This window comes from Pinus tabuliformis, chromosome 9 (assembly GCF_031772625.1).
Source record: "Pinus tabuliformis cultivar Carrire ecotype Pingquan chromosome 9, CPIR1, whole genome shotgun sequence".
Taxonomy (NCBI): Eukaryota; Viridiplantae; Streptophyta; class Pinopsida; order Pinales; family Pinaceae; genus Pinus; species Pinus tabuliformis.
This window is the reverse complement of record NC_142307.1, coordinates 212,258,443-212,284,755: the sequence shown is the minus strand read 5'-3', so window position 1 is coordinate 212,284,755 and position 26,313 is coordinate 212,258,443. Positions and strand designations below refer to the sequence as shown.

Sequence of the window (26,313 nt, the reverse complement as noted above, 5' to 3'; positions counted from 1 at the left end):
CTTGTATTGCCATAGAGACTTGGAAAGAAATCGAATTAAACCTTTCAAAGGAGTTTAGTCAAGTCACAAAAGGAGAACAGAGGCCTTCCTTCTTCAATTTGGATCACGGATATTTCCATAGAGATTCACATTTCATGACAGCTTCGGCTTTCATCTAGAGTTATTACTCCTTAGAATGTTCGAGTGAGTATTAAAGAGATATAATGCATGAATCGCTATCGGACTCGACTTAAGATAAAAATATATAATGCCACATGGAGCTAGGACCTTACCACAGAGAAATTCAGATCACAGAACTAAGATCATGGTCCTTCTTTCACAGCTTCTTTATTCACATAGATCCTCAGCTTCACATCATTCCTTATAGATTATGGCCTTAACCTTCATGTTATTCCACAGCACACACATAGAATTTTGATACCTTGCAACTCAGGAATATGATCCTTAGAATTTTGCACCAATCTACAGGAGTTGTGTGCCTCAGGAATCACATAAATTAGATGCTATAGAAGGCTTGCAGTAAAGGAGACACTGAGTTCGCACGGATCTTATATAAAAGAGTCACAGAACTTGCTCGCACACTTTGTCAAGATGGATCACAGAGTTTGGATCCATTTTGGATCATCGATACAGGGTATTAACATTTGTACAAATATTGATATAACAGCACAAGGCTACGCATGCAGGGAAGAAAGACATGAAGAGTCTCTGCGAAGAGTCTCATCGGCAGCAGGCAGTCTTTGCGAAGAGTCTCATCGCCAGCAGGCTAGGCCTGGCCTTTCATGGCCCATTACCATGGAAAAAACCATTTTTCTATGAAAAAACAGATTAAACGAACGACAGAAAACACTCCAATCATCTAACACACATAATCAATGGCTCAGGATCGCACACGTCACATTTTAGGGATGTCTTTCTCAGAGGGAACGCCTTACGGCGTAATTAAAACTATTTACAAATTTACAATAATACAAATCTAGCTTTTTTTCTAAAACATAATTGAAACTATTTACCATAAACCCAATCTAGATGAGGTGTCAACAACTTCATTGATATTAATTTGCCTACTCCACAAACAAACTTACAACTTTACCCTACATATTCATGTTGCAACTTATGAATATTAAGATGGGTGATGCTAATGGAATAATATCTGTGGCAACTTATTAATATTAAGACAGGTGATGTTAATGGAGTTTATCTGTGGATGTAATGTTTAAAGCGATACAAATGTAATGAAAATGGTGGGATGTAATGAAAATGGTATGAAAAGGTTTAAAGTGCTAAGACTGGAATTAAGATGGTATCATAGAGTTTTGCAATGATACTACATGCAAAGAATGTACACTCTAGCGATGGGCATTTTTGTCAAACTTTTTGGAATGTGCTAAGTCAATTAGCTGGAAAATGTTAGCCAGCGATAGGCATTTCTGTCAAACTTTTGGAATGTACCAAGTCAATTAACAGAAAATGCTAGCCAGCGATGGGCATTTTTGTCAAACTTTTGGGATGTATCAAATCAATTAACAGAAAATGCTTGAAAAGTATATAAAGAAATAAACAAATTTGATAATAATTAAAAAATGAATCATGATTTAAATTTTCAATTCATTCCAAAGAAAGAAAGGGAAAACAATATGTATCTTTATCAGAAAGATCTTTACTGAGACGAACAGCGAACAAACCATTAGGTTAAGCACATAAAATTTACAAGCATTGGTCAAGCATACAAACATTTGGATGACAAACATTTGGATAATCTAAAGATGAAAGATAGAGCAAGCATTGGTCAAGCATACAAATATTTGGATAATCTAAAGATGAAAGATAGAGCAGAAGCAAAATACATACTGATATATTAACAATTATTGTAGGCAGCATATACATTTTTGTTTTATATTGTAAAGGAGCACTAGATCTTGATTGCTAAGCCAGCAGAATCATGAAAATCCCAAATACTAGTTGGACACCTTTTATGTTTGTCTGGTAGCAAACATTGAGTTGCTGTGTCATTATCACTATCATCAAATGGATCAATTTCACTGCCACTACAAGCTGTGGGGCTACTATCCTGCTTACCTTTGCTGCAATTCACAGAGAACTCACTTTGAAGCCTATAACCATATGCATGAAATCTATCAGAAGTATTAGTCTGGGGAGGGTTACCATTAGCTTGGACTGGAATTTGGTCCTTATCTTGATCACTCATCAAGTTAACAACATCAGGCTTTCTAAAATCATGGCTAGTAGATGTAAACAACTTTCTTCCTTGAAATGGTTGCCATTCAGTGTTGGAATGATATGGATTATTAATATTTTTAGTTTCAGAACTTCCCACATGATCAGATGTTGGGCCAATATTGTTTGTATATACTTTGCCAGAACTTAACTCTTCATCTTGACCAGTAATGTTGGTTGAAATTCCAGGGCTAGAATATCCCTTTGAATATATTTTGATGTCATTCTCATAGTTCTTGGTTTTCATTCGTGTAGTCTCATTAACTTCCTCTTCATATGATGCCCCCTCATCCTTTGATATATCATACTTCTTGGTTTTCATTTGTGTAGTCTCGTTAAGTCCCTCTTCATGTGATGCTCCCTCTGGTATATCATTGAAAGTTGATTCGAAACTTTCAAAAGCAGGTGAAGAGGCTGCTCTTGAAGAAAAGCTTCCGGATCCCGTTATTCCACGCGAAACTCTCCGAGCGCGATCGCGCTCTTCTTTCAGCAGTTTCTTTTGGTTAAGAAGTTCTAGGATTCTCTCTGCTTTTCTTTGGATACTCTGGCCCCAATCAAACCTGCATGAGAAAGTTAAAAAGGATTAATAAACAGGACGAGGAAGCATGGAGATGACATGAAAACTCTATGAATCGAAGGGTAATCAACATCATATGTTCAGGGCTAAATTCAAATTTGTTTATTTCGTACTCTTAACTTCGATTCAGAATGATAAACTTTTTATTCAGCCTGCCACTCTTCACTGACACACGATTAAATGAAATTTGGATTGATTGATTTAGACCAACAATAGGCAGACTAATATTTCACTTGCTTGATTTCTAGGATTGATCTGAGTGTTTTATTTATATATATACATACATTTTTTTTAAAGAAAAGCATGGAACAACAGTGAACATATGTGAGATAACAATTTGGGGTATTCAGTGCAACAACTTTGCGTTTCTGCAATTCATCTCGTGGAACAATTTCATTTGTCTGTACGACTGTAGAATGTTTATTCGCACGATTAATTGCATCTCTTAGAACAATTTCATTGATTAATTGCATCTCCTGGAACATTTTCATTTGTCTATACGACTGTAGAATGTTTATTCGCACGATTTTGCCCATTTGCAGTAGGATTTGGAGAAAAACATCTTGTTCCTAGTGGAAAGAGAATTTTTAAATTTTTTCTGAGCAGTTAGGCAGTGAAAGGCTGTTATCATTGGATTGTGTAAGCATTACAGCAAGGCACTTTCTTCAATTGCCCGGAAAATGTAATATTATTATTAAAGACTATTATCATTGGATTGTGTAAGCCTTATAGTAAGGGACTTTCTTCAATTGCCGGGACAAAGTAATATTATTATTATTATTATTATTATCCAATTTTAATTAAAGACTGTTATTATTGGATTGTGTAAGCCTTAAAGCAAGGTACTTTCTTCAATTGCCCGGAAAATGTATTATTATTATTATCCAATTTTAATTAAAGACGGTTATTATTGAATTGTGTAAGCCTTACAGCAAAGGACTTTCTTCAATTGCCCAGAAAATGTAATATTATTATTATTATCCAATTTTAAAGTCACGGCCAAGCCGAACACCAAATTAGTATATGAGACCCCCTTGTTTGTGGGATAAGGGACCCATTTCGGAAGAGCGATTTGACTGCTAAGTCTATGAAGGCATAGATTAGAACTCCTCTGATTTTGAACCTGTAACTGAGTAGATGAAATATATGCTCTTAACCATTAAGCCCACTCAAGTTAATATTGCCCACTCAAATTAATATTAAAATAGATTGTATTTAAGCGAACCCCTCTGATTTTGAACTTGTAACCGATTAGATGAAACATATGCTCTTAACCATTAAGCCCACTCAAGTTAATATTATCCACTCAAATTAATATTAAAATAAATATTGCCCACTCAAATTAATATTAAAATAGATTGTATTTAAGCCACCACACCAAAGTTGTTTTTAATATACGCCCCAACAAGTATAAATCATTCCACTCCACACCCCCACTCCAATAACTACAACTGCAATTCCTACCATGTATCTTTTTATGCCCCCAAATATTTACAAACCTCCCTACTCCACATCCCCACCCCAATACCTACAAACCTCCCTACTCCACATCCCCACCCCAATACCTACAGCCCCAACACCTACTATATGTCCTTTTTTACCCCCGATACCTATAAACATCCCTACTCCACATCCCCACCCCAATAACTACAAACCCAAATACCTGCTTATGTCTTTTTATACCCGAAATATCCATAAACCTTCCTACTCCACATCCCCACCCCAATATTCTAAGGATCATATTCCTTTGAAGTGGACGATTACTCGAGAATTGTCAACATTTTACATAAGAGGCAGCAATATCACTCCCGTTCACCAGAACAAAACGGAATTGTTTTTTTTTTAATATTTATGAAAATTGATTGTTGGCATTACTGTAGATAGAGCGGGATCAAAGAACATTTAAAACCGGGTATAAAGGGAAATTTTTGTTGTTTTATTACATTTAGATTCATTACAGAATTCAAAATAAAAAGCTCAATTGGAATTTTTTTGGTTAAGTGATGAAAACATTGTGATTTTAATGTTGGGATTGAAATCTTCATTGAAAACAGGGTATAAAGGAAAACTTTTGCTGTGTTATCACATTTAGATTCATTACAGAATTCAAAGTAAAAAGCCCAATTGGAATTTTTTTGGTTACGGGATGAAAACATTGTGATTTTAATGTTGGGATTGAAATCTACATTGAATGGCAACCATTTCAAGGAAGAAAGCTGTTTTACATCTACTAGCCATGATTTTAGAAAGCCTGATGTTGTTAACTTGATGAGTGATCAAGATAAAGACCAAATTCCAGTCCAAGCTAATGGTAACCCTCCCCAGACTAACTAAATTTGAATAGCACTTGAGGTCCGTATCATTGTATGTTCACGCTCTGAATTATATCAGGTCAGTATGAAATATAATCGAACTGCTAATGAAGATGAAATGTCAAAGACAATAGTGTGTATCCTCAATCATAAATTTCAGGCACTGTACTGGTAATCTAGTCATATTACCCAAAATCAAAACGAAGTGTGTACTCCGAACACCCTTGAAGTTTTGGTGTTTGGAATCGCTTTCCAAGTAGAAGTAACAAATAAGTACAAGTAACAAATCAGAACAATATATATAAGTAACAGTGTTTGGAATCGCTTTGCAAGTAGAAATAAAGTAACAGTGTTTCGCTTTGCAAGTAAAAGTAAGAAGTAAAGTAACAGTGTTTGGAATTGCTTTGCAAGTAGAATTGCATTGCAAGTAGAAGTAACAAACCAGAACAATAAATACAAGTAACAAACAAGAACAATATGTAAAGTAGAAAAGACAGGGGTTTGGAGTTATGTACAAGTAGAAAAGACAGGGGTTTGGAGTAGAGACAGAGGTTTGGAGTTTTCGTATTTGAAGTTGAATTACTCACACAATTTTATACAGAAACAGAGTGGATAAGGAGTTTTGAAGCCAAAGTAGAATTGAACATTGGATAAAGCATTTAGCTTGTTGCAACTTGCAAGCATAAGTCGATACTCGGTAATAAGAGCATTACTTGTAAAAGCTGATTTTAGGTCATAATTGTGTTCTTGTGGTGCAATGCAAATGGTGAAAGTTGAAAGTTAGCTGTACAACAAAAATAGGGGAGTGCATAAGAGAAAAACTGAAAGCCCCAAAAAAATTCATATAAAATTCCATCCATTACAAAAGCAACTATTTTCATCCATTACCGAAAGCAATTAAGAATAAAAAAGCTCGGTGGTGTTGGCACATCGCTTGACATGGCTAAAATGGTAGTCAAGCCAGACAATTAGATTGAAGCACCCCAGTTCGAAATTGAGTTCACTCTATTTCGCTTATGTTTTACACTACCAACTACCAAGCTACCAACTACCAAGCTATATTCGGATAGGAATTACATTAATTGCGATCGCAATTGGCCCTGCTAAAATCCTTCTGGAATCCTGCATTCACTGCACCGGATTCTGAGATCCGGCGCCCACCATTGATGGATCCCGTGTGCGCTCCTGAGATCCGGCGCCGGGACCAAACTGACCGCAAGCCTCGCGGAGGGAATGAGATGCAGCGCCTTCGACTCCACCCCAAACGCGGACATAACGCAATCACTGATCGAATGACGCGCCGCGAAGCTCGCAATGCTTCCGGCGCCGATTTGCTGCATCATCTGGTGGTTGCCGAAATACCCCACATAACCTGAACAGAAATCGTCCCTCGGATTGACATAGAGGCAGGGAACCCACGGGCGCAGGGCGAAGAAGGCGTTGTGAGACTCTGAGAGGCTGCGCTTGTCCTTGAGCGCCAAGGCCAGCCCGGCAGCCACCAGGGTGGTTGCGATGTGGAGACCGCGCTTGACCTTTTTGTCCCTTATTCTGTCCACCGGAGCCGACACGAAGGGCGGATTGAAGAGATGGGCTTCCAGGAAATGCCCCTCCTCCGCCATCCGCCTGCCCGCGAGCATTGCCATGGCCGCCCCGAGGGAATGCCCGGCGATCCACACGTTCTCCCGCCCGCGATCGCAAACGTATTTCTTCACCGCGTCGAATGCCGTCCGGAACCGGGCAGTCGTGTGGAGTCCGTTTCTGAGGATCTGGAGATCCAGCCTTAGGTCTCCGGCGAAGGAACCCGGTTTGGTAATCGTTCCTCTAAAGGCCACCACGATCTTGGGCGCGCCCGGCGGCCGGAACTGGAAGCCCGCCGCCTTCTTGCTCCACTTGTATACGGCGCCGAAAACACAGCCACCCTCAGTTAGGTCGACCAGCGGGTGAAGAAGCTTGAAGTTGAAGAAGCTCCACCACTTCTCGGCCAAAGCATCGCGGCCGAACCCGCGGTCCTGCCGATCTCGTTCCAGGATGTACACACCCTGCACCAGACTGGCAGCTATGCATCGCCTGTGATTCGAATCCGACCTGCATTTTAATAATAGGAGTGAATAAATCAAACTTAATATTGATTGAAATCGTTCGTGTGAATGTTGTTACCAGTCGATAGTAGTGAGATGGCGAGGCCCTGAAAGCTCGAAGATCTCGCGCTCGCTCGCCATTTTCTTCGCCCCCGGATCAACTGAGAGAATACTCTGGCCCTATGGCATAACTCGCTCGCGATTATTGACCTCTTTCTTCAAAGTAATGGTGATTTACCCTAACAATCTATGTTTTCTAACAGAGTGCAAAGATCTTAACCATCAATCTCGATGAGGAACGGCCTATCAATGCAACCCGTATGAATATGTTTTCTTACAGAGTGCAAAGATCTTAACCATCAATCTCGATGAGGAACGGCCTATCAATGCAACCCGTATGAAGAGGTTGGAAGACATTTTAATTGCATGGGAATCTCCACTGGTAACAGGATCGTATCATTTAAAGCTCGTTGATATAATTAATGATCACCATCCATCATCTTTTCATTTTTTGGAGTTGTTGGAATTGGCGGGAGATCTTATCATTTAAAGCTCGTTGATATATCTAATGATCACCCTCCATCATCTTTTCATTTTTGGAGTTGTTAGAATGGGTGAGAAAATTTGAAATGAAATTTTGATTTGTATTATTTAGAATAATTTTTTGATTGTATAGTTAAATTTAATAATATTAAAAAATTTTAGAGTACTTTTATTGTCTAGGATTTACTTTTCAATCTTGTGATTTTAATGAATTTGACAAAATTTTAAAAAAATTAATCCGGAAAAATATACCAAAAATTCACTAAAAAACTTCCAAAAAATCACACTAAAAACAATTCCAATAATTAATAATAACCATAATCATCTTTAATTTTACGGAATTTACTAAGCTGGTTGATATATTGGTCACTATCGATTACCTTTATATATGAGTGAGTTAATAAGCAGAAATGAGTTTAATTTTTCCTATCATAATTTTACCCAAATGGCTCTCTTTCCTTTTCGTTTGTTTTTGGGTGTGCTTTAATAGAATTTTATTTAATGGAAAAATTAATTATTTAATTATTTCAATAAATTTATTTTGTTCACTCGATATTGGTCACTATCGATTACCTTTAATTATGAGTGAGTTAACAAGCAGAAATGAGTTTAATTTTTCCGATCATAGTTTCACCCAAATGGCTTTCTTTCCTTTTCGTTTGTTTTTGGGTATGCTTTAGTAGAATTTTATTAAATGGAAAATTAATTATTTAATTATTTCAATAAAATTATTTGGTTCACTCGAGTGGACCCAGCTTCCACACAATCCGTCAGCTTGGTGAAAAAATAATTATTTATTTATTTCAATAAATTTATTTGATTATTATGCTGGTGTACCTCGTGCTTCGAACCAATCCACCTTCAATAACCTCGATGAATTACATCTTTAACCCAAATATCCGCGGAATGATTATCTATTTTTGCACAATTAAGGGTGGTCCTAAATCTATATACACAATCAAAAATCAATTTAAATAATATAAATCAAAATTTCATCTTACACAATTAAAAATCCAAAAAATAATATTAAAAACAATTTTAATACACTATCTTATTTAACATCACACTCTAAATAAAATAACTAAAATATTACATTAGTTATTGATTTAGCAATTTAGCCTTTCCCATAAACTTCTTTTTTCACCGGCCAATCCTCCTCTATCTAAATTTCAAGGTTCTATATAATGGAATTTAATTGTGGATAAATATAATTTTTTTAAATTATTTTCCAAATATAATGGAAACTTTATTAAAAGTGAAATGTTTTGTTATTTTTTTATTATAATTGTTTTGGGATTAATATGGGTTGTTTTATGTTTTTGTTCTTTTTATTTAAATTTAATTATATTATTATATTTTTTGGTGAGGCTAGTATGTGTTATAATTTAATATATATTTTTTAAATTTATAAATTGTTTTTAAGTAATTATTCTATATAAATTTAACCATTCATATTTGTAATATTAATAATTTTTTATAAAATTTCTAAAAAAAATTATTATAAAATATGTTTGGAAAAAATATATATATATCTTAATGAATTTTTGTATTTTTTTAAAACTAGATATTGCAAACCATATATATTGGGAACTCATAGTTTAGCTTAAAATAGAGACTTCTAGAGACCAACAAAACTTGATTTGGGATCTCATGCTCCAACAAGACTTGAGTTGCGATCCCATACTCCAACAAAATGCATATCCTTCCAGCCATACTACGAGAGGCCACATTTCCAAGGACTTGAATCCTAGCTGGGGATGCAACGGCCACATTTCCAAGGACTTGAATCCTAGCTGGGGATGCAAACCACCATCCCTACCACTCGACAACGACCATCCATGCCACTCACCTAAGCATGGTAAAACAATTTCAAGAAAGAATGTAATTTTTTTATTGTTTAAAATGCATTTTTGAATGCATAAATGGATTCAACACTTTGAAAAATCTTTTTAGGCAAGCATGGTAAAACAATTTCAATAAAGAATGTGATTTTTTTGTTGTTTAAAATGCATTTTTGAATGCATAAATGGATTCAACACCTTGAAAAATCTTTTCAGGCGCTTGAATTCTACAGATTAAACAATTTAAAATCAAGTTTTTAAAAATTTCCACTGGATTTTGGTCAAAATTAACCAGGAAAAATGCCCTGAAAAAAGGTTAATTTGTACATTTAATATCTTATTCATTAATTATGGGTGTTGTCTAACTATTCTATGTTTTGGAGTTTTTGGCCAGAATCGAGTGAAATATTTTTTGGTTAGATTATAAATCTTTATGGTGTTGCTTAAGGAGGCGAGTGACATTATGTTGTAATATCTTGAATTTTTTTTATTTACAAAATTTTCCAATCCGAAATAGATTCAGCACCCTCAAAAACCTTCGAGACACCTAAAATTCTATATCTTGAAAGTTGTACCCTAGATTTCCAGGAAATTCAACAAAATTTATTTTTCAAAAAACATGGTGGAAAAATCCATATTTTCAAGGCGAATTACTCTACTTAAACTACTCTTAACCTTTATAATAATTTTCATTATAGTTAACTACTTATTTATATTTCATTATACTAATAGTAAATGGTTATAGTTAAATAAAATGTGTTGGAGCTCATATAGTAAATTTAACTATGGATCATCAAAGTTTGTTGTAATTAATTATAAGTTAATGTGGTTAATAATAATTGATCATAATTTATTTACAATTAATTATAACTATTATATTTGATTATGATTCACTATATTATGGTTTTATTATCATTGAAAATGGTTTATTATTTTGTTAGATCTAAGACTTTTTGTGATCCATATTGTAGATAAATGTCTTTTTGGTTAATGAGGATTTGGTTGCGTTTGGAACCAACTAATGTGGTTCATCCTCAAGATAAGGTGAAAAAATCATACAATCTTCATGAATAAATAGCATGGATGCATCATTGCCTAGAGTTAGCCATTGAAAATAACGGTTGGAGATTAGTTAAACAAGTAAATAAAAATTCTAAGAATGGTAGATAGGAATTATTTAATATTATAAATTAGTTGTTAGGAGTATGAATAATAATAATATATGGGTCCAAATTCGTTACAGAATATTATTTATATTGTTAAGAATAATTCATAAATTAATTAGTGGGCTAAGAATAAGTTATAAATATTATTAAAAATAGTTGTTAGGAGTTTATATATAATATTAAATAATAATAAGGTTATAGGGTTAAGAGTTAGTTCCAAAATATTATATATTAATAAAGTAATTAGGAGCTTAATAGTTTATTTTAATTATGTTAAATAAATCATTTATAATAGGGCCAAAAAATGAATCATAATAAAGATAAAGGGATAATATATGTTATAAATATATAAAGAAAAAGTGGGGAGGGAATTTATTTTAATATTAAAAAAAAAAGGGAAGAGATCGGGGATCACGAGGAGAGGGCCGTAATCCAACTCTTACTCAATTTCCAACCATCATCTCTGTTGAGATTTCTAGGATGCCTCTCAATATCAATAGCCTCCCTAATATCCCTATGGTGGAAATGATCAACCCTAACAATGACTCTGGATTCCTCAATATAGACATGGTGCTTGGATTTCTCCGCATGTTTAGCTAGAGGCAATGAGTAGGAACTATTGTGCCTTATGTCTGCAGCGTGCTCATGGATCCTCTGGTTAATAGATCAACCCGTTTCTCCAATATATGGAATACCACAAGAACATGGCACTAGGTAAACACCTTTCATGTCCTTTGGGTCGATAGGGTCTTTAACAGAACTAAGAGAATTTCTAATGGTCCTGAGAGGTTTGAACGAAAAGGAAACATTATTCTTTCGAAGGATATGGGCAATCCTATATGTGGTCCCTTTAAACAAGAGATGAACCTTGGAGATAGGATCAACACTAGAAACTTTAACTCTTGACCCTCTATAGGATCTTTGGAAGGCCTTGAGACCTTGAGTTCTGCTATACCCATTATTTTTAAAAACTTCAAGGATATGAGATTTCTCTTGTTCTAGGTGGTTTTCATCAAAGATTCTCAAGGGTGCTGAGAACACCAAATTTCTGAGTGGGAAAATGATGAGAACTAACATGAAGATATTGTTTCATGTGAGTTTTTTTTTTCGAAAAAAATGGTGAGAAATGGAACCATCATCCATTCTAGAGAGGATAATTTCAAGGAAAGGAAGACATCCGTTCACCTCAACTTCCATCGTGAACTTGATGGAGTCAAATTGGGAATCAAGGGCCCCCCTTGAGACCTTTTGTTAACACAATAGGTGGGCCTACTTATCTTCTTGCTAAATTATTATCTCTTAAGCTTAAACCTCTTGTGGGTAGCACTTATTACTATGTTAAGGACTCTGCGTCCTTTGTAAAAGAATGGAAGGATGTAAGATTGGACCCTAGGGATCTTCTTGTTAGTTTTGACGTTGTTTCCTTATACCAAAATCCCCATTCAAGAGGCCATTGGTGTCATAAATCATATCATTGACCAGGACATTGCCAAATTGGTTGGCCTCTCCCTCACCTTGACTTTCTTTTGTTTCCAGGGTGAGTTCTATGAGTAAACCTGCGGTGTTGCAATGGGTTCCCCTATTTCCCCTATTATTGCTAACTTATTTATGGAAGATTTTGAGACCAAAGCTTTGACCTCAGCTCAATTTCACCCTAAGAAGTGGAAGAGGTTTTTTTATGACACTTGTGTCATTTGGCCCCATGGTTGTGAGAAGTTGGATCTATTTCTGAGCCACCTTTATTCCCAATTTGACTCCATCAAGTTCACGATGGAAGTTGAGGTGGACGAATGTCTTCCTTTCCTTGACATTCTCCTCTCTAGAATGGATGATGGTTTTGTTTCTCACCAAGTTTTTTCGCAAAAAAACTCACACAGAACATTATCTTCATGCTAGTTCCCATCGTTTTCCTACTCTAAAATTTGGTGTTCTCAACACCCTTGCTACCCGTGCTCTGAGAATCTCTGATGAAAACCACCTAGAACAGGAGAAATATCATCTCCTTAAAGTTTTTAAAAATAATGGATATAGCAGAACTCAAGGTCTCAAGGCCTTTCAAAGAGCCTAGAGAGGGTCAAGAGTTAAAGCTACTCATGTTGATCCTATCTCCAAGGTTCATCTCTCATTTATTCAAGGGACCACAGATAGGATTACCCATATCCTTAGAAATAATAATGTTTCCTCTTCGTTCAAACCTCTCATAACCATTATAAATTATCTTGGTTCTGTTAAAGACCCTATCGACCCAAAGGACATGAAAGGTGTTTACCTGGTTCCATGTTCTTGTGTTATTCCATATATTGGAGAAACAAGTCAATCTATTAATAGAGGATCCATGAGAACATTGCAGACATAAGACATAATCGTTCCCGCTCATCGGCTCTAGCTGAACATGCAGAGAAATCCAAGCACCATGTTTGTATTGAGGAATCCAGAGTCATTGCTAGGGTTGATCATTTCCACCATAGGAAGCTTAGGGAGGCTATTGAGATTGAGAGGCATGCTAGAAATCTCAACAGAGATGATGGTTTGAAATTAAGTAAGATTTGGATTCCGGCCCTCTCCTCATTATCCCCCTGTCTCTTCCATCTTTTTTTTATTAATATTGAAATAAATTCCCTCCTCCCTCTTTTTTTATATATTTATAACATATATTATCCCTTTATCATTATTATGATTCATTTTTTGGCCCTATTATAAATTATTTATTTAACATAGTTAAAATAAATTATTAAGCTCCTAATTACTTTATTAATATATAATATTTTGAAACATATTCTTAACGTCTCTTGACCCTATACTTTATAAATATATAATGTTTTGGAACTAACTCTTAACCCTATACCCTTATTATTATTTAATATTATATATAAACTCCTAACAACTATTTTTAATAATATTTATAACTTATTCTTAACCCTCTAATTAATTTATGAATTATTTTTAACAATATAAATAATATTTTGTAACCAATTCTTGACCCATATATAGTATTCATCCATGCTATTTACTCACGAAGATTGTATGCTTTTTTTCACCTTGTCCTGGGGATGAACCACATTAATTGGTTCGAAACATCAAACAAATCCTAATAGTTTATTATTGTCAAGATTAGTTGATCAATGCCAATGAAATCAACCACAACTAATGATGATTAACAATATTTTATTATAATCATTCACATTGGATTATAGCTAACTATATTAATTACATTTATCATATTAAATATAGTTAATCGTAATTGACTATGGTCAACCAAATATATTATAATTGAAGATAATTGAAAGTTATTAATTATGATTTAATTATGTTCTAGTAATTTTTCCACCATTAATTACACACTATATAGATCAGTGTAACAATATTCATAGTTATATATATGATTAATTATATATTTCAATTAGTTTTCTTTAAATCTCGTTAACTTTGATTGATTGTACTTTATACTTCATAGTTATATATATGATTAATTATATATTTCAATTAGTTTTCTTTAAATCTTGTTAACTTTGATTGATTGTACTTTATACTACACAATTATATATATGATTAATTATATATTTCAATTAGTTTTCTTTAATTCTCGTTAACTTTGATTGATTGTACTTTATATAGGTTAAATTTGATTGTTGTGTTGCACATTTCAAACTCTTATACAATTTATTTTTACAAATCTCAAATAGCATTATGAATAAATAACCTCCATTTTGACACCCCATTTGGGGTGGATGAACGATGTGAAGGGGAACTGAGGTGGTGCTCGCCACCCTACTAACTCCCATGATTATTATGGAGGGGGTGGTGTGCACCCAATGCACCATACATGTAGAGCTATTATGCTTAAAATGCCTTGGCCTTTAAGTCATCCCCAAACCATTCCTCCAGGTTGCATGAAACAGTGAAGTGTGTTGGTTTTGGTTGTAGGGGAAATCCACAGGTAACCTTACAAGCATGTTCCTCAATATTATAGACAACAATTGTGTGAGGGAGTGACAGTCTTTAGCTGGTTTTTATTGATGAGAGAGGAAAGTTAGGAGCCCCTAAGCAATTAAGCTTCCAAGTAGTTGCATTCTTCCTATTTTGAAAGCCTTGAATCTAGCTTGCTTTGAGAAGGCATTTAGCATTTAGCTTGCTTTGAGAAGGAATTTAGCATTGCTTTGAGAATCTCCTTGTACACTTAGCATTTAGCATTCTTCCACTGAAAGCAACCCCTTATATAAATCTGCAACCTTATCCACTTCACTTCACAAACTCCCAAATGTAATCTGAATTTTTGTCAATTGTGACTCACATTTGAATTGTCTGTCCATTGTTAACACATTATTAGACCATAGGATTTCAAGGATGAGTAAAGAAGAAGTCCACAGAGATCAACTTTCACAATTTGATTATGTAGACAAGGTAAGTAAGTATGTATTTTCCTATATGTGTATTTTATGTCCTATATTTTTTGGACTGCAATCATCACAGGTTATCATCTACATGGACATGGTAAAGATGCCCTTGCACTGTTTTACCAAATCCAACAAACAGGCATAAATCCAAATCGCATTACATTCACATGTGTCATTTCTGCTTGCAGTCATGTAGGCATAGCGAGAGAAGGTTTGGATTACTTCAATTGCATGAGTCGAGAGCATCAAATTGAAGCCAACATGAAGCAATATTCTTGTATGGTCAACCTTCAAGTAGATCATGATAAAATGTCTTCTCTACAATCCTAGATTGAGTTTTTGCAAGGCGGCCAGAAATAGACTACGAGACAGAAACCGATATGCTTGGCATATGGAAGCTTCAATCCATCTTGATACAAAATATAATGGGTTAGCAAAGAATAGAGAAAAAACCACATTAGCAAACAACTTGTGGGAGCTGGAATGATGGATAACAGAAGCTTGGAGTTAAAGACATAAGAGAAAAAATCTATCCAAAGGAAGGATTGAGTTTCCAAGCTAGATTAGACAACAACTCATGGGAATCGAAATAATGCACAACAGAAGGTTGGAGTTGAATACAAGGGAAGAAATCATCCAAATCGTGTGCAAGGAGGATAGACAATGATGCAAATTTTTGAAAGGGTGCAAAATATTTTTAAGGAATGAATGCCTCTTCTATGTCAAGAATTAAGGCATGGCATATGAAGTAAATTCTTTGTAGCCAACAATTGAGAGAGTAGCAAAGTCTTCTTCAAAAGAGGACATAGTTTCTCCAAAGAAAGTGAAATCCTTTGGGGACCATAAGCTTCAGAATTCATAATTTCTCTCCTAATTCATAAGGTTCCCCTATGTCCAAGATCAAGTTTGTATTTAGGTCTAAAATCTTGGATTGAAAATATTGCCAAGTATCTTGAATAAAAGTACCTATGCAAAGTCTTCAAAGTAGGCTTGAAATCCTTTATACAAATCCTCGTTTAGTTTCTAGAGGAGTCTTTAGCAAGTTTAAAATGTGGAGGAAGAAAAAGTACAGATGGAACACGTAGCACATGGCCCTGCACTCTACCTTAGATGTGGAGGAAGAAAATAGTGTCACACTTTGCATTAGTTTGGAATTGTGGAGGAAGACAGAGTGTGAAGCACCCACCTTGCCTTCCCCCTCTTTTTGCATCTCTGCATGAACTCTCACTCCCCATCCTTGCATGCCACATCACCCATTTCTCTCGACAACCATGGATCACTTGCACAAGTGCAACTGCCAACCAATAAAATCATCATGTGGCAATGATGGTTGCATGAGATATGGAAGGAAAACTATTCTTTGCAATGAAAAATTGTTGAATTTCTTGGTATTGACTTCCAAGCAGAAAAGGAGCTAGAGTGAATGGGATTCCAATCGATGCTAAGTAAAGAAAGATGCATTGGTATTTGGAAAGGATTGGCACTTGCCCCTTAATAAAGGAATGAAGACAATTTTTCGTAACCTTCGATAATAAGTCCACTATGGAATTTTTCTAGTGCAAGTCAAATGACATTGAAGAAATTGGTCTTAACATTGAATCGATCTGGAACAGGAAACATTCTGAACATTCTAGAAATGATTTGGTTTCATTTACTAAAAATGGTTATGTCTATAAACAAATGGCAACTTTCTATAGAGGTGGAGTTATATATAGAGTGAGAAGGACCTATCTACTCAGAAACAAACTTCACTCTTTTATTTTTAAATAATGATGGATCTAATTGTATAAGATATTGATGGTTTTACAGTGAAAAATAAAATGATTCTCTTATTTCGAATATCACTTATGTAATTGTGAATTAGATAATGTTGATGTATGTTGTTTTGATTGTCAATTTTTGTGATTGTCAATTATTACTTGGGGTATGCTCGCCTGTTACATCCTAAAAATTTGGGGGAACATTGTGCATGTCCTTGAGAACTAGCTTGATGTTCCTATATCCCTGAAACTTGGTGGAATGTTGATTTCTATCTGTGTCTTTCTCATATAATTTATTTTCCCTTTTCATGGAAAATTAGGCGACCATTTATTACTTGAATACACAGGATGCCAATTCCATTCCCCCTTTTTCCCTGCAATATTCAGATAGACAGTTACTCAACTTATTCGGGTTGTTCTTGAATCAAATCTCAATGAGACTAGAACCAAAGATGTCATTACTGGCTCTATTTTAAAATAATCATTCATATTGATTGAGGTAACTTGTTACATTAATCAAATTACAATTGTTATCTTTTTTCATTGTTAATATTTTTGAAACACAAGGATGTTAAAAAATGTACTACTTGAAATAAATTATTTTCCTCTTTATCCAATAAAAAGAATATACTATATGTGGAAAATTACAGAGGAGGAGGTTGTTGTATTTTACTACAATTCCCACGCATGGTAAAAATACCAGTTATGTTTATTCCTTGAATTCAAATTTGTTGAACTAAAAAAACCTAGAATATGTGGAAAAGAACAGAGGATGAGGTTGGTGTATTTTACTACAATTTTTGCACAAGGTAAAAAATGTCATTTTTCTTTATTTTTTCAATTCAAAGTTGTTGAAGTGAAAAAGAAACTATAAAAACACATATTTAAGTAGCCAAATATGTGTTAATATGTTAGTGGATTTACTTGGTCTTAAGTTTCTCCATTTGATGGTCAAGCTACCAATTACAAGTCTTGAGCCTTAATCTCTCCAAGCAATTCAGACCCTATTGCCCTTTAATTCTACCTAGATTACTAGACTATGCTTTTCCAGAAATATTCTAATGTTGGTAAGAGACCTCAAAATTTGGGTGCCCATTAGCCAATACTAAAACACTCTCCCAAAAGTGAAGTGTCTAGCTGTTGGTTCTTTAAGCATTGCAATTTGGTCAAGAGACATGCTTGATTCTTGTTTCCATTGTTGCACTTGAGTGTTGAGCAGCACATAAAACAAGGCAAAGCGTCCCTTCTACAACTCTTCAATCTTGAGGATGGTTTCAACTTTGTTTGAGGTCCTAAATCATTGGGAAAGAAGAAATTAGAGATGAGGTTGCAAACAAGATAACAATATCTTTCTCCCCTTTTGAAAAATAGTTTTCATGTGAAATTTTACAATTTGTCAAATCCCAACTGTAAAGGCATTCTAGACAAGCGTGTTGGAGTCCAATTTTAATTCAAACATATCTACTCAACTCAATTTCAAGTAAAAAAATTGCTTTCCAAAACAAAGATAACAACCACTACACAATTCGGTACTATTTTGACTTCATGTCAGTGATTGCTTGCTCTATGAGAAACTTAGTATTGTGAACCCCATATTTCGCATTTAACATATGATATATTCCTTCATTTGGGTAATTATTTCCTTCTTGCTTATCATATTTTTAGTAAATCCAAATAGACTCAGATATAAACTCTATCTTTACATTGCCTCATTTTGTGCCAATCTTTAGGGTACATTGTTCTATTAGTCATGTCTTTTTAGGCATTTTTTTGCATCTAAATAGTTAAAACTCCCCAAGGTTGTTTCCTTCTATCACACTGCATTTCTCTTATATCCCAAGCATCAACCATCCATAGTGGACTCATCTCCTTGAGATTGCAATTAATATTTTCACACTTGTATTTAATTATTTTTTTCTTTATTACTTGTAAGTTATTTGATTATGGGGATGGGTGAAGGGTAGCTTGATTTTTCAGGTGGATGTAGTGGTGATCCTAAGTGTGCAATTTTTTGACGTTTATGTTCTGCAGAGCTTACTAGGTCAATAACTAGACTAGACAAGGTGAATATTTATCTATAAAGGAACTCATTGGCCCATCATGGCTCATCAATTGCACCGTACTTCAAATATAATTGTCATTGTGATCATAATAATTGTCATTATTTTTGTTATGGATGTTTCCATAATGGTTTTTCTTCTTGTTTTGGGGATTTCCACTAGTATCATCTCAGCTTGTATGAGAAGATTCCAAGTTCAGGAACACCTAACAAAAGAATCTTGGAAACAATCACATTCGTATTCAATATGCATCCCTAAGATTTTGGTGATCAGTGTATTGTTGATAGTGTTCAGGTAGGGCAAGGTTGCAAAAAGTAAGCAATATTTTTTATTTCATTTGTTGCTTGAGGCAATGCCACAATCTTATCATTTCTATGGTTATGATGAAGAATATTCATGTCCTAAGCGCACAACATAACAACTATGAGAATTATCTTGCTCAATTTGGTTGCTACTTATGAGTACTAGATCCCTTAGAGAGGATGTGAAATGAACAAAAATGAACATCTAAACAACACTTTTCTTGTGGTATGACAATGAGGAAATTTATTATCCAAACTCAGCATTGGCCACAAACCCTGTTTAGTCAATTTAGTGTGTCCTAAATTGCTACATTAATTATCAATCCGGGAGTCATAGACTGATGAAGTGTGGCGCACTATATGTGCAAGACAACCTCTTTCTTACCTTTTTGTCGTTTTCAATTTTTATTTTTTTTTGGGGGTTTTTTATCTTCGTTTATCTCCTAATATGAATGGAAATCCTATTCCTGAGTTTTAAGAATACTCTAGAAGGCAAGTATGGATATAGATTTTAAGGCAATTATGTCCTCTACAATGATTTCCAGAACTTAACACTTCAGAGGGTCTTAGAACATACTAGTGATGAAATTAATACTTGAACAAGAATAAAAATGTGTTGCTATTAAAATCAAGCAAATAATGAACTACTGATCATGAAACCATTATCTCTGCTGCCTTCTAAATACAGAAAAATGAATTAAGCTATTGCACTCAAATAAATAAAAAAATGCAATCTAGTAAAAGTAAAATCAATTCACATCATTCATAGTCCAATACCTCGACAGGTAGTCTAAGCTATGGCTTTCAGAGATAACGTCAATTATATGAGCAAGTTGATGTCTAATTGCAGAAAAGTAAAACTAAAATCAAATCACATCATTCATAGTCCGATACCTCGCCATGTAGTCTAATCTATGGCTTTCGGAGATAACGTCAATGATATGAGCAAGTTGATGTCTAATTGTAGAAAAGTAAAACTAAAATCAAATCACATCATTCATAGTCCGATACCTCGCCATGTAGTCTAAGCTATGGCTTTCGGAGATAACGTCAATGATATGAGCAAGTTGATGTCTAATTGCAGAAAAGTAAAACTAAAATCAAATCACATCATTCATAGTCCGATACCTTGCCATGTAGTCTAAGCTATGGCTTTCGGAGATAACGTCAATGATATGAGCAAGTTGATGTCTAATTGCAGAAAAGTAAAACTAAAATCAAATCACATCATTCATAATCTGATACCTCGCCAGGTAGTCTAAGCTATGGCTTTCGGAGATAATCGTCAATGATATGAGCAAGTTGATATCTAAACTAACTAACAAAGCAAGTGAATAAGACTGAAATCAACAAAACAGAACTGGAATTAAAAAAAACTAAGAAAAGCAAAGTCAGCAGAGAGGCTAATCCCATGTCACTAGTTATTGCGAAAATTATATGAAAATGCCTGGGCCTACTCTATCCTAAAACATACACACACTGATCAGCGTTAACAGCAATATACAAAGCTTGTAAAATCATAAACAGGAATGAAATGTTAATACCATAACAGATGAAATATATACACAGGTGGATAACTATGAAACATGTGCAATGGAAATAAGGAAACAATACATAAAAACTGTACAACAATAAGGAAACAAAACCTCAGCGTGCAGGGGCCCTCTGCACGGCCTTGGTCAACAGGCTATCAGTCCAAAATTGTGCTCACGCAGTCATATAAAAACAGAGTCTTCTTTATAATTCAAAACAGAGGAATAATCCTCTCGTTACCACAGTGGGACTAGTGTCACGACACAGTAAACTTTAACAGCGAAATTACATCAACAAAGACTAACTCTATGCGTTTGGAAACGCGTTATTTATAACAAAAGATTTATAATTGTTTTCTTGTGAAACTACGTCAACAGAGGACACGTAAAAGACAGCGTCCATGAATTTAGCATAATGGTTGCCGAGATTATTCAATCTATCAAAAGTGGCTGTTGGATTCACATCGTGGGGAAGTCTACAGTTGTCAACATGACCCCAGGGATCTAGGAACGACCACGAATCCTTCATGTGCTTGAAAACGGAGTCCTGTTGCTGTAGGACTCCTCTGTTTGACCACCGCTTGACCATCGTTGACCACGACTTTCCTTAATGAATTCGGCTGAACCAATAGGACCTGATCCATGTCCAAGTCATTCCTGATCTGCCCACGTGTCCCATTTTGCCTGATGTCACCTGCAACCTGGAGTTTAACAAAAACAACTGCGGAAAGTTGAATCAACTGCGGAAAGTGGCTGCATTCCGCAGCTAATGAGCAAAATCTAAGTCAAACAGCAAACACAAAAACATAGTTAAAAAACCACTTAAATGCTCTTTTAGAATCAATATGCAATGATCTCTGATAGCTTATGGAGTACTAGTGAGGGGAAAAAGTCTGGGAAAATGTGTAGGAGAGGTGTAATTTCAAAGCTCAACATACCCCCACTGTGAAGGTGTTGCATGTCCCCATGCAACCAAAACTTTGATCATCCTCCTTTCAGTTCATGTGTTCTGAGACCTCTGCCAATACATCCAACCTTCTTTTCTTCTTTCTTGGGACCACTGTCATCCTTGGCTTCCTCATTAGGCACTTGAATTTGAGGTTGATGAGAGCTCTGCTCAACCTCCTGTTCTTTTTCTTTAATTTTCTATTTTTCTTCTGCCATAGCCCAAGATGCAACATGGTGTTGTCGTGAATAATCTTATCTAACCTGCCCTATTCTTTCAATGTTTCATTTTCTCTTTTGATGTGTCTATTTAAGACCTCCAGCTCAAAAACTTCCTGTTTTAGTGATTGGATTTGAGCTTCTTGAGCTGTATTAGGCTGGGCAGATGAAGTGCCTTGGTCTGTGGCTGTTTTCTCCAAGGTCTCAATATAATCATACATTTCTTGCTGGATTGGATCTATCTCAGGTGTAGGCTTCCTTGGCCTGTCCCCAAAATCTGGTTGAGAAGGACTGATCTCAAACTTTGGCCGAGAAGGACTATTTTCAAAATCTGGCTGAGGAATAGGAGTATGGTGTGGGCCACGGCCAGGAGGGATTGCTGAAGGTTGTTCTGGTGTTTCCCCTCCTAAATCAATAAAGTGGGGCCCTTTCATTTGTACTTTCCTCAATTTTCCTTTAAGTCTGGAGCTCCTCCTTAAATTTTGTGAACTAGTGTCTTCTTTCTCCACACTCTGTTTTTCTTTCCCTTTTCTCTTTGCTGCAGCTGACTGTTCCTGAAGGTAAACTAGTCTTTCAGACAGTATTTGGTGGTCCTCTTCTGAGGAAGGTTCTGGGGTTTGATAGACAGCCTCAATATTTCTTTTCCCTTTTGATTTTCTTGGCTTCTTACCCTCAGTTCTTTCCTTCCTACTTTCAGACAGTTTTTCTTCCCTACTAGTTTCTTTAACTATGTTAGTAGGAGTGTCCTGAATTCTAACACTTGTTTTCTTTCTTCTGCTTTTCCTTGATGAGCTGCTTTCAGGGGTTTCATGTGGATCTTGAAAGAAATTTCTAACCAAAAACTGCTCCCAGGTGTCCTTCTTTTCCTTTAATTGTCTTTCAATCAAAATTTTCACAAGGCCGTGATGATACAAGTGGGGTTCTACGTCCCCCAGATTCTTTTGGATGGTGATGGACATTTTCTTCAGGCTATTTAACAAGAAGTAGGGCAAATTAATAGTTTGGTTTTCTAGAAAATTCATCAGCAACCAGGTGTGGTACATATACATTGACCCGAATCGTCCCTCACAGGTAATGAATTTCTGGATTATCAATAATAGACTAGCCCACTTTTCTTCTAAAGCAGAGACAGGGATTCCATGTTTGAAAATGGTTATATCCATACCTGGATTTCATAGGATAACCCTCCATGCTCTCTCGTCAAAGCTTTTATTTTTGAACCACCGTTCTCCCTCCTGTGGGAGTTCCGTTGCGGCTGCTATGGATGCCTCTATGACTGAGAATTTAAGGTCTCCAACCTCAGCTTCCACGCCATCAAAAGACCTCGCAAAAGTCTTCGTAACTTCCTTGTTGTAGCCTCTGAATTTCTGAATAAATTGTAGCCACCGTGCCTTCCTTAGCATGCTTTTCAATTGTGGATACCCTTCCATAAATTTGGGCCCTTCCGGTTCTGCTCTCAACAGAGGACCCATTCCTTCCCCTGCTTTAAAATACGTCTGCGTGAATGATAGATTGACGGAGGTGAGACGGTTGTGCTTGCGGGGGATGTAGAAGGACTGTGGAGAAAAACCAGTAGTCGTAAATGGAGGGACAAAGAATAGGTAGCGAGAATGAGTTCACAGAATGAAGGCTAGAATGAGTTCACAGAATGAAGGCTTATGTGAGCAGACTAGAAATATAAATGCAACTTCGATGGGGCAGTATGGAAATAGAGTGAACCCGACAAAGTTTTGAACTAGACGGCTGTGGAATAGACGTTAGCATGCTCACAAAATGGTTGCGAAATTTGTGTGGTAGGAAAGAGCCGTGACCAAATCGATCACATCCTCATAATTACCCGGTTTAATTATGAGAAGAGCCGTGTACCTAAGTCATGAGAAGCACAACAACATCAACTTAGCAGCAGCATGCATGTCTCTCCAACAACCATCAGGTAAGTACAAGTATGCAATATTCTTGACCTCTTCTCTTGAGCATATTATAGCTAGAAATTTGTTGTCCATGCATGAGAGATGAGGTTTTATAAGCTAAGGATGGGTCATTAGTCTCCGCCGCCTTCAAATAGTTAATTGCAGCTCACTCCTTCACTCATGCAATGTTGAAAAGTCAAATTATGAAGGGTGATGATTTCAAGGAATAAGGACAACAATTAAAAGAAGAAATTTTTGCAAAGGCCACGTCACCACACCACTCCAAGCCCTCCATCCTCTTCAAATTTGTTACAAATCCATTTGGGCACATCAAATCCCAACATTCAGATCAGTGTTCTAGGGCTCATCAAACCATAAATTTAGTTGTTTCATGCCCTAAACAAGTCAACCCTTTGAATGCCTCCTTCCTAGACAGTTTCATGACTTGAAGACATCCAGAAATTGCCTATAGAGGGACCAGCACAGGTAAGCCCTTATGAAGGTGTGCTGTAGAGTAGTTGAGTCCACTGCCAGGAAGCTTTGCAGAGCACTTAGGCTTCCTTTCACCTACGTTGGGCTAGAATGAGAAAAATTCAAATAGGGTTTGGGGAATATTCTTATCTTTTGGAGTCATCTAGAAGTTTCCCTGTCTTATCGACTCTTATGAGCTCGAAAATGGATGAGGAATGAGTTAAGGATCATCCTATCCTCTCATCCCTTCCTCCATGGAACTAATTCTAAGTATGGAAGGCCATTCAATGTCACCATTAATGACAAAAGCTCCTTCATATTCCTATAAATTGACCACTCATCTAAGTGATCAGGGGCTGGATCATGTTGAATTACAAGGAGATAATGCTGCTATGAGACTTGACTTTTAAGCAAATGATGTGATGCCACAAGCTTGTCTTGCTTTTGATGTGATGTGGATGGGATTCAAGCTAGAGGAATGCATTTGAATCAGACACTGATGGTTGTAATTCCTTATTCTATCTAATAAAGTGTTTGAACTTTTTTCCATATGATGTCTTCTTTCATAATGATTATATGTATGAATTTCTTCTGATTCCTTTCATTTATATTCAATGGATTGTATGCTTTGATCGACTTTCGTCTTCTGTTGTGTTGACAGGGTATTTTTCAAGCAGATTAAGTATAGGAAGGAGCGACAGAATCAATACAAGGGAGACGAGAGGAAATTGGAACTACGGGTAGGCCTTTTATCCTCTCTTCTTATCTATTTCTTATAGGGAATGTCTAAAACACTTTAAACTGTTGTTCTAAGCATAGCTACTTGTCTAGTGAATTAGTATTTATCTGTAGATCCTAAATTCTCCAAAACAAATTTGCAAATCCGTTGGAGAAGAATCCTCTTTCCTAGTAGCTTATCCACCTCCTAAGACATTCTTGTAGACTTTACTTGTGTTCAATGACTATATTTCAGCCCTTTTACATTGAATTTTGGTCAAAAATTGAGGTTAGATGACTCTTGAGTGGCCTCTCAGAAATCAGCGCAGGCTTGGTCAGGGGACAGTGCTCTTCAGAGCACCTTTGAGTGAGAGACAGTGCTCTGCAGCGTAGTGAGGCCCTCTTTGACCTGCGTTGATCAACCTTAGGTTAAATTCCCACCTTTGGAAAGTTTTTTTGCCAACTTTTCTCTGTTTGCTTGCTTGTTGATTAATCAATGAATGCCATGTCTCAGAGAACAAATTTTTATCTCCTTTGCCAACCCTAGTTTGATTTGATTGATTAATGTTTCTTTAATGTTTTCTTTGTCATTATCAGTCTATAGTCAAAGTTAGAATATAGTTGAATAATCTTCATTCGAAAGAAAGCGTCGTAAAGTCTTCTCTTCCTTCGAATTATAACTCTCATAAAAGTCTTCGTTCTTATGAAAGATTGATTGATTGTATGTGCATATTTATTTTTGTTCATCATAAAATTAAGGGTTTCGAAAAGGAAAGCTTGCATCGTTCATATTGTAGTTTGTGAATGCTTTAAAGGAATAGCTATGGAAATTGCATTAGATGTGCTCTTTGCTTTTTGTCAAAGATCTTATTGCTCTATCCCTACTAGCTAAGGATTTTCATTGTTAAATTGAATAGAAAGAATGCTTATCATATTAGTTGCATTTTAGGAATTGAAAACATACATCACATGGTGAACCTTGAAAGGAAAATTCTAAAGAAGATCAACTTAAAATTTATCTGAATTTACCTAATGGAGCATTGTCACTTAACAAAAAACATTTAGAGGTCTAGGCTAGAGACGTGTTCCGGTGTTGTAAAACAAAGCAGCTGTCGCTAACTTGTCTACAATACATCCTGAGTGTGATACCTCATTCCACGTACATGAGTATATCGTAGCTCGTTCACGTACCTTCAGGTATATAGGGCGGTGTTATAGTACGTAAAGTATATGGGAATGCTCTCACTG

At 35.7% G+C, this 26,313-nt stretch overlaps 2 protein-coding genes across 3 annotated transcripts; both read right to left on the bottom strand.

Moving 5' to 3' along the window:
* Window positions 1-1,850: 1,850 nt before the first annotated feature.
* Window positions 1,851-2,806, bottom strand: LOC149147903 (uncharacterized; the record flags this gene model as incomplete). The annotated part of the gene is made up of 1 exon (XM_089440731.1): window positions 1,851-2,806. A coding segment is annotated over one exon (894 nt), but the record flags the coding sequence as incomplete, so codon positions are not given.
* Window positions 2,807-5,944: 3,138 nt separating this feature from the next.
* Window positions 5,945-7,599, bottom strand: LOC149147902 (GDSL esterase/lipase At4g10955-like). 2 transcript variants are annotated; one of them, XM_089440519.1, is made up of 2 exons: window positions 7,285-7,599; window positions 5,945-7,194 (listed from the first exon to the last, which is right to left on the bottom strand). In XM_089440519.1, exons 1-2 carry the CDS (start codon window positions 7,344-7,346, stop codon window positions 6,231-6,233), a joined length of 1,026 nt encoding a protein of 341 aa, XP_089296645.1. In that variant the 5' UTR covers window positions 7,347-7,599; the 3' UTR covers window positions 5,945-6,230. The 2 variants fall into 2 exon arrangements, with proteins under 2 accessions (XP_089296645.1, XP_089296644.1); XM_089440518.1 differs by having other exon boundaries at window positions 5,945-7,212; window positions 7,285-7,595.
* Window positions 7,600-26,313: the final 18,714 nt, after the last annotated feature.

Excerpts from the sequence above, each read along its gene's own strand:
- LOC149147902 (XM_089440518.1), bottom strand. The coding sequence starts at position 7,346 with ATGGCGAGCGAGCGCGAGATCTTCGAGCTTTCAGGGCCTCGCCATCTC. Across the intron at positions 7,213-7,284 it reads CATCTCACTACTATCGACTG|GTCGGATTCGAATCACAGGC; the intron begins GTAACAACATTC and ends ATTAAAATGCAG.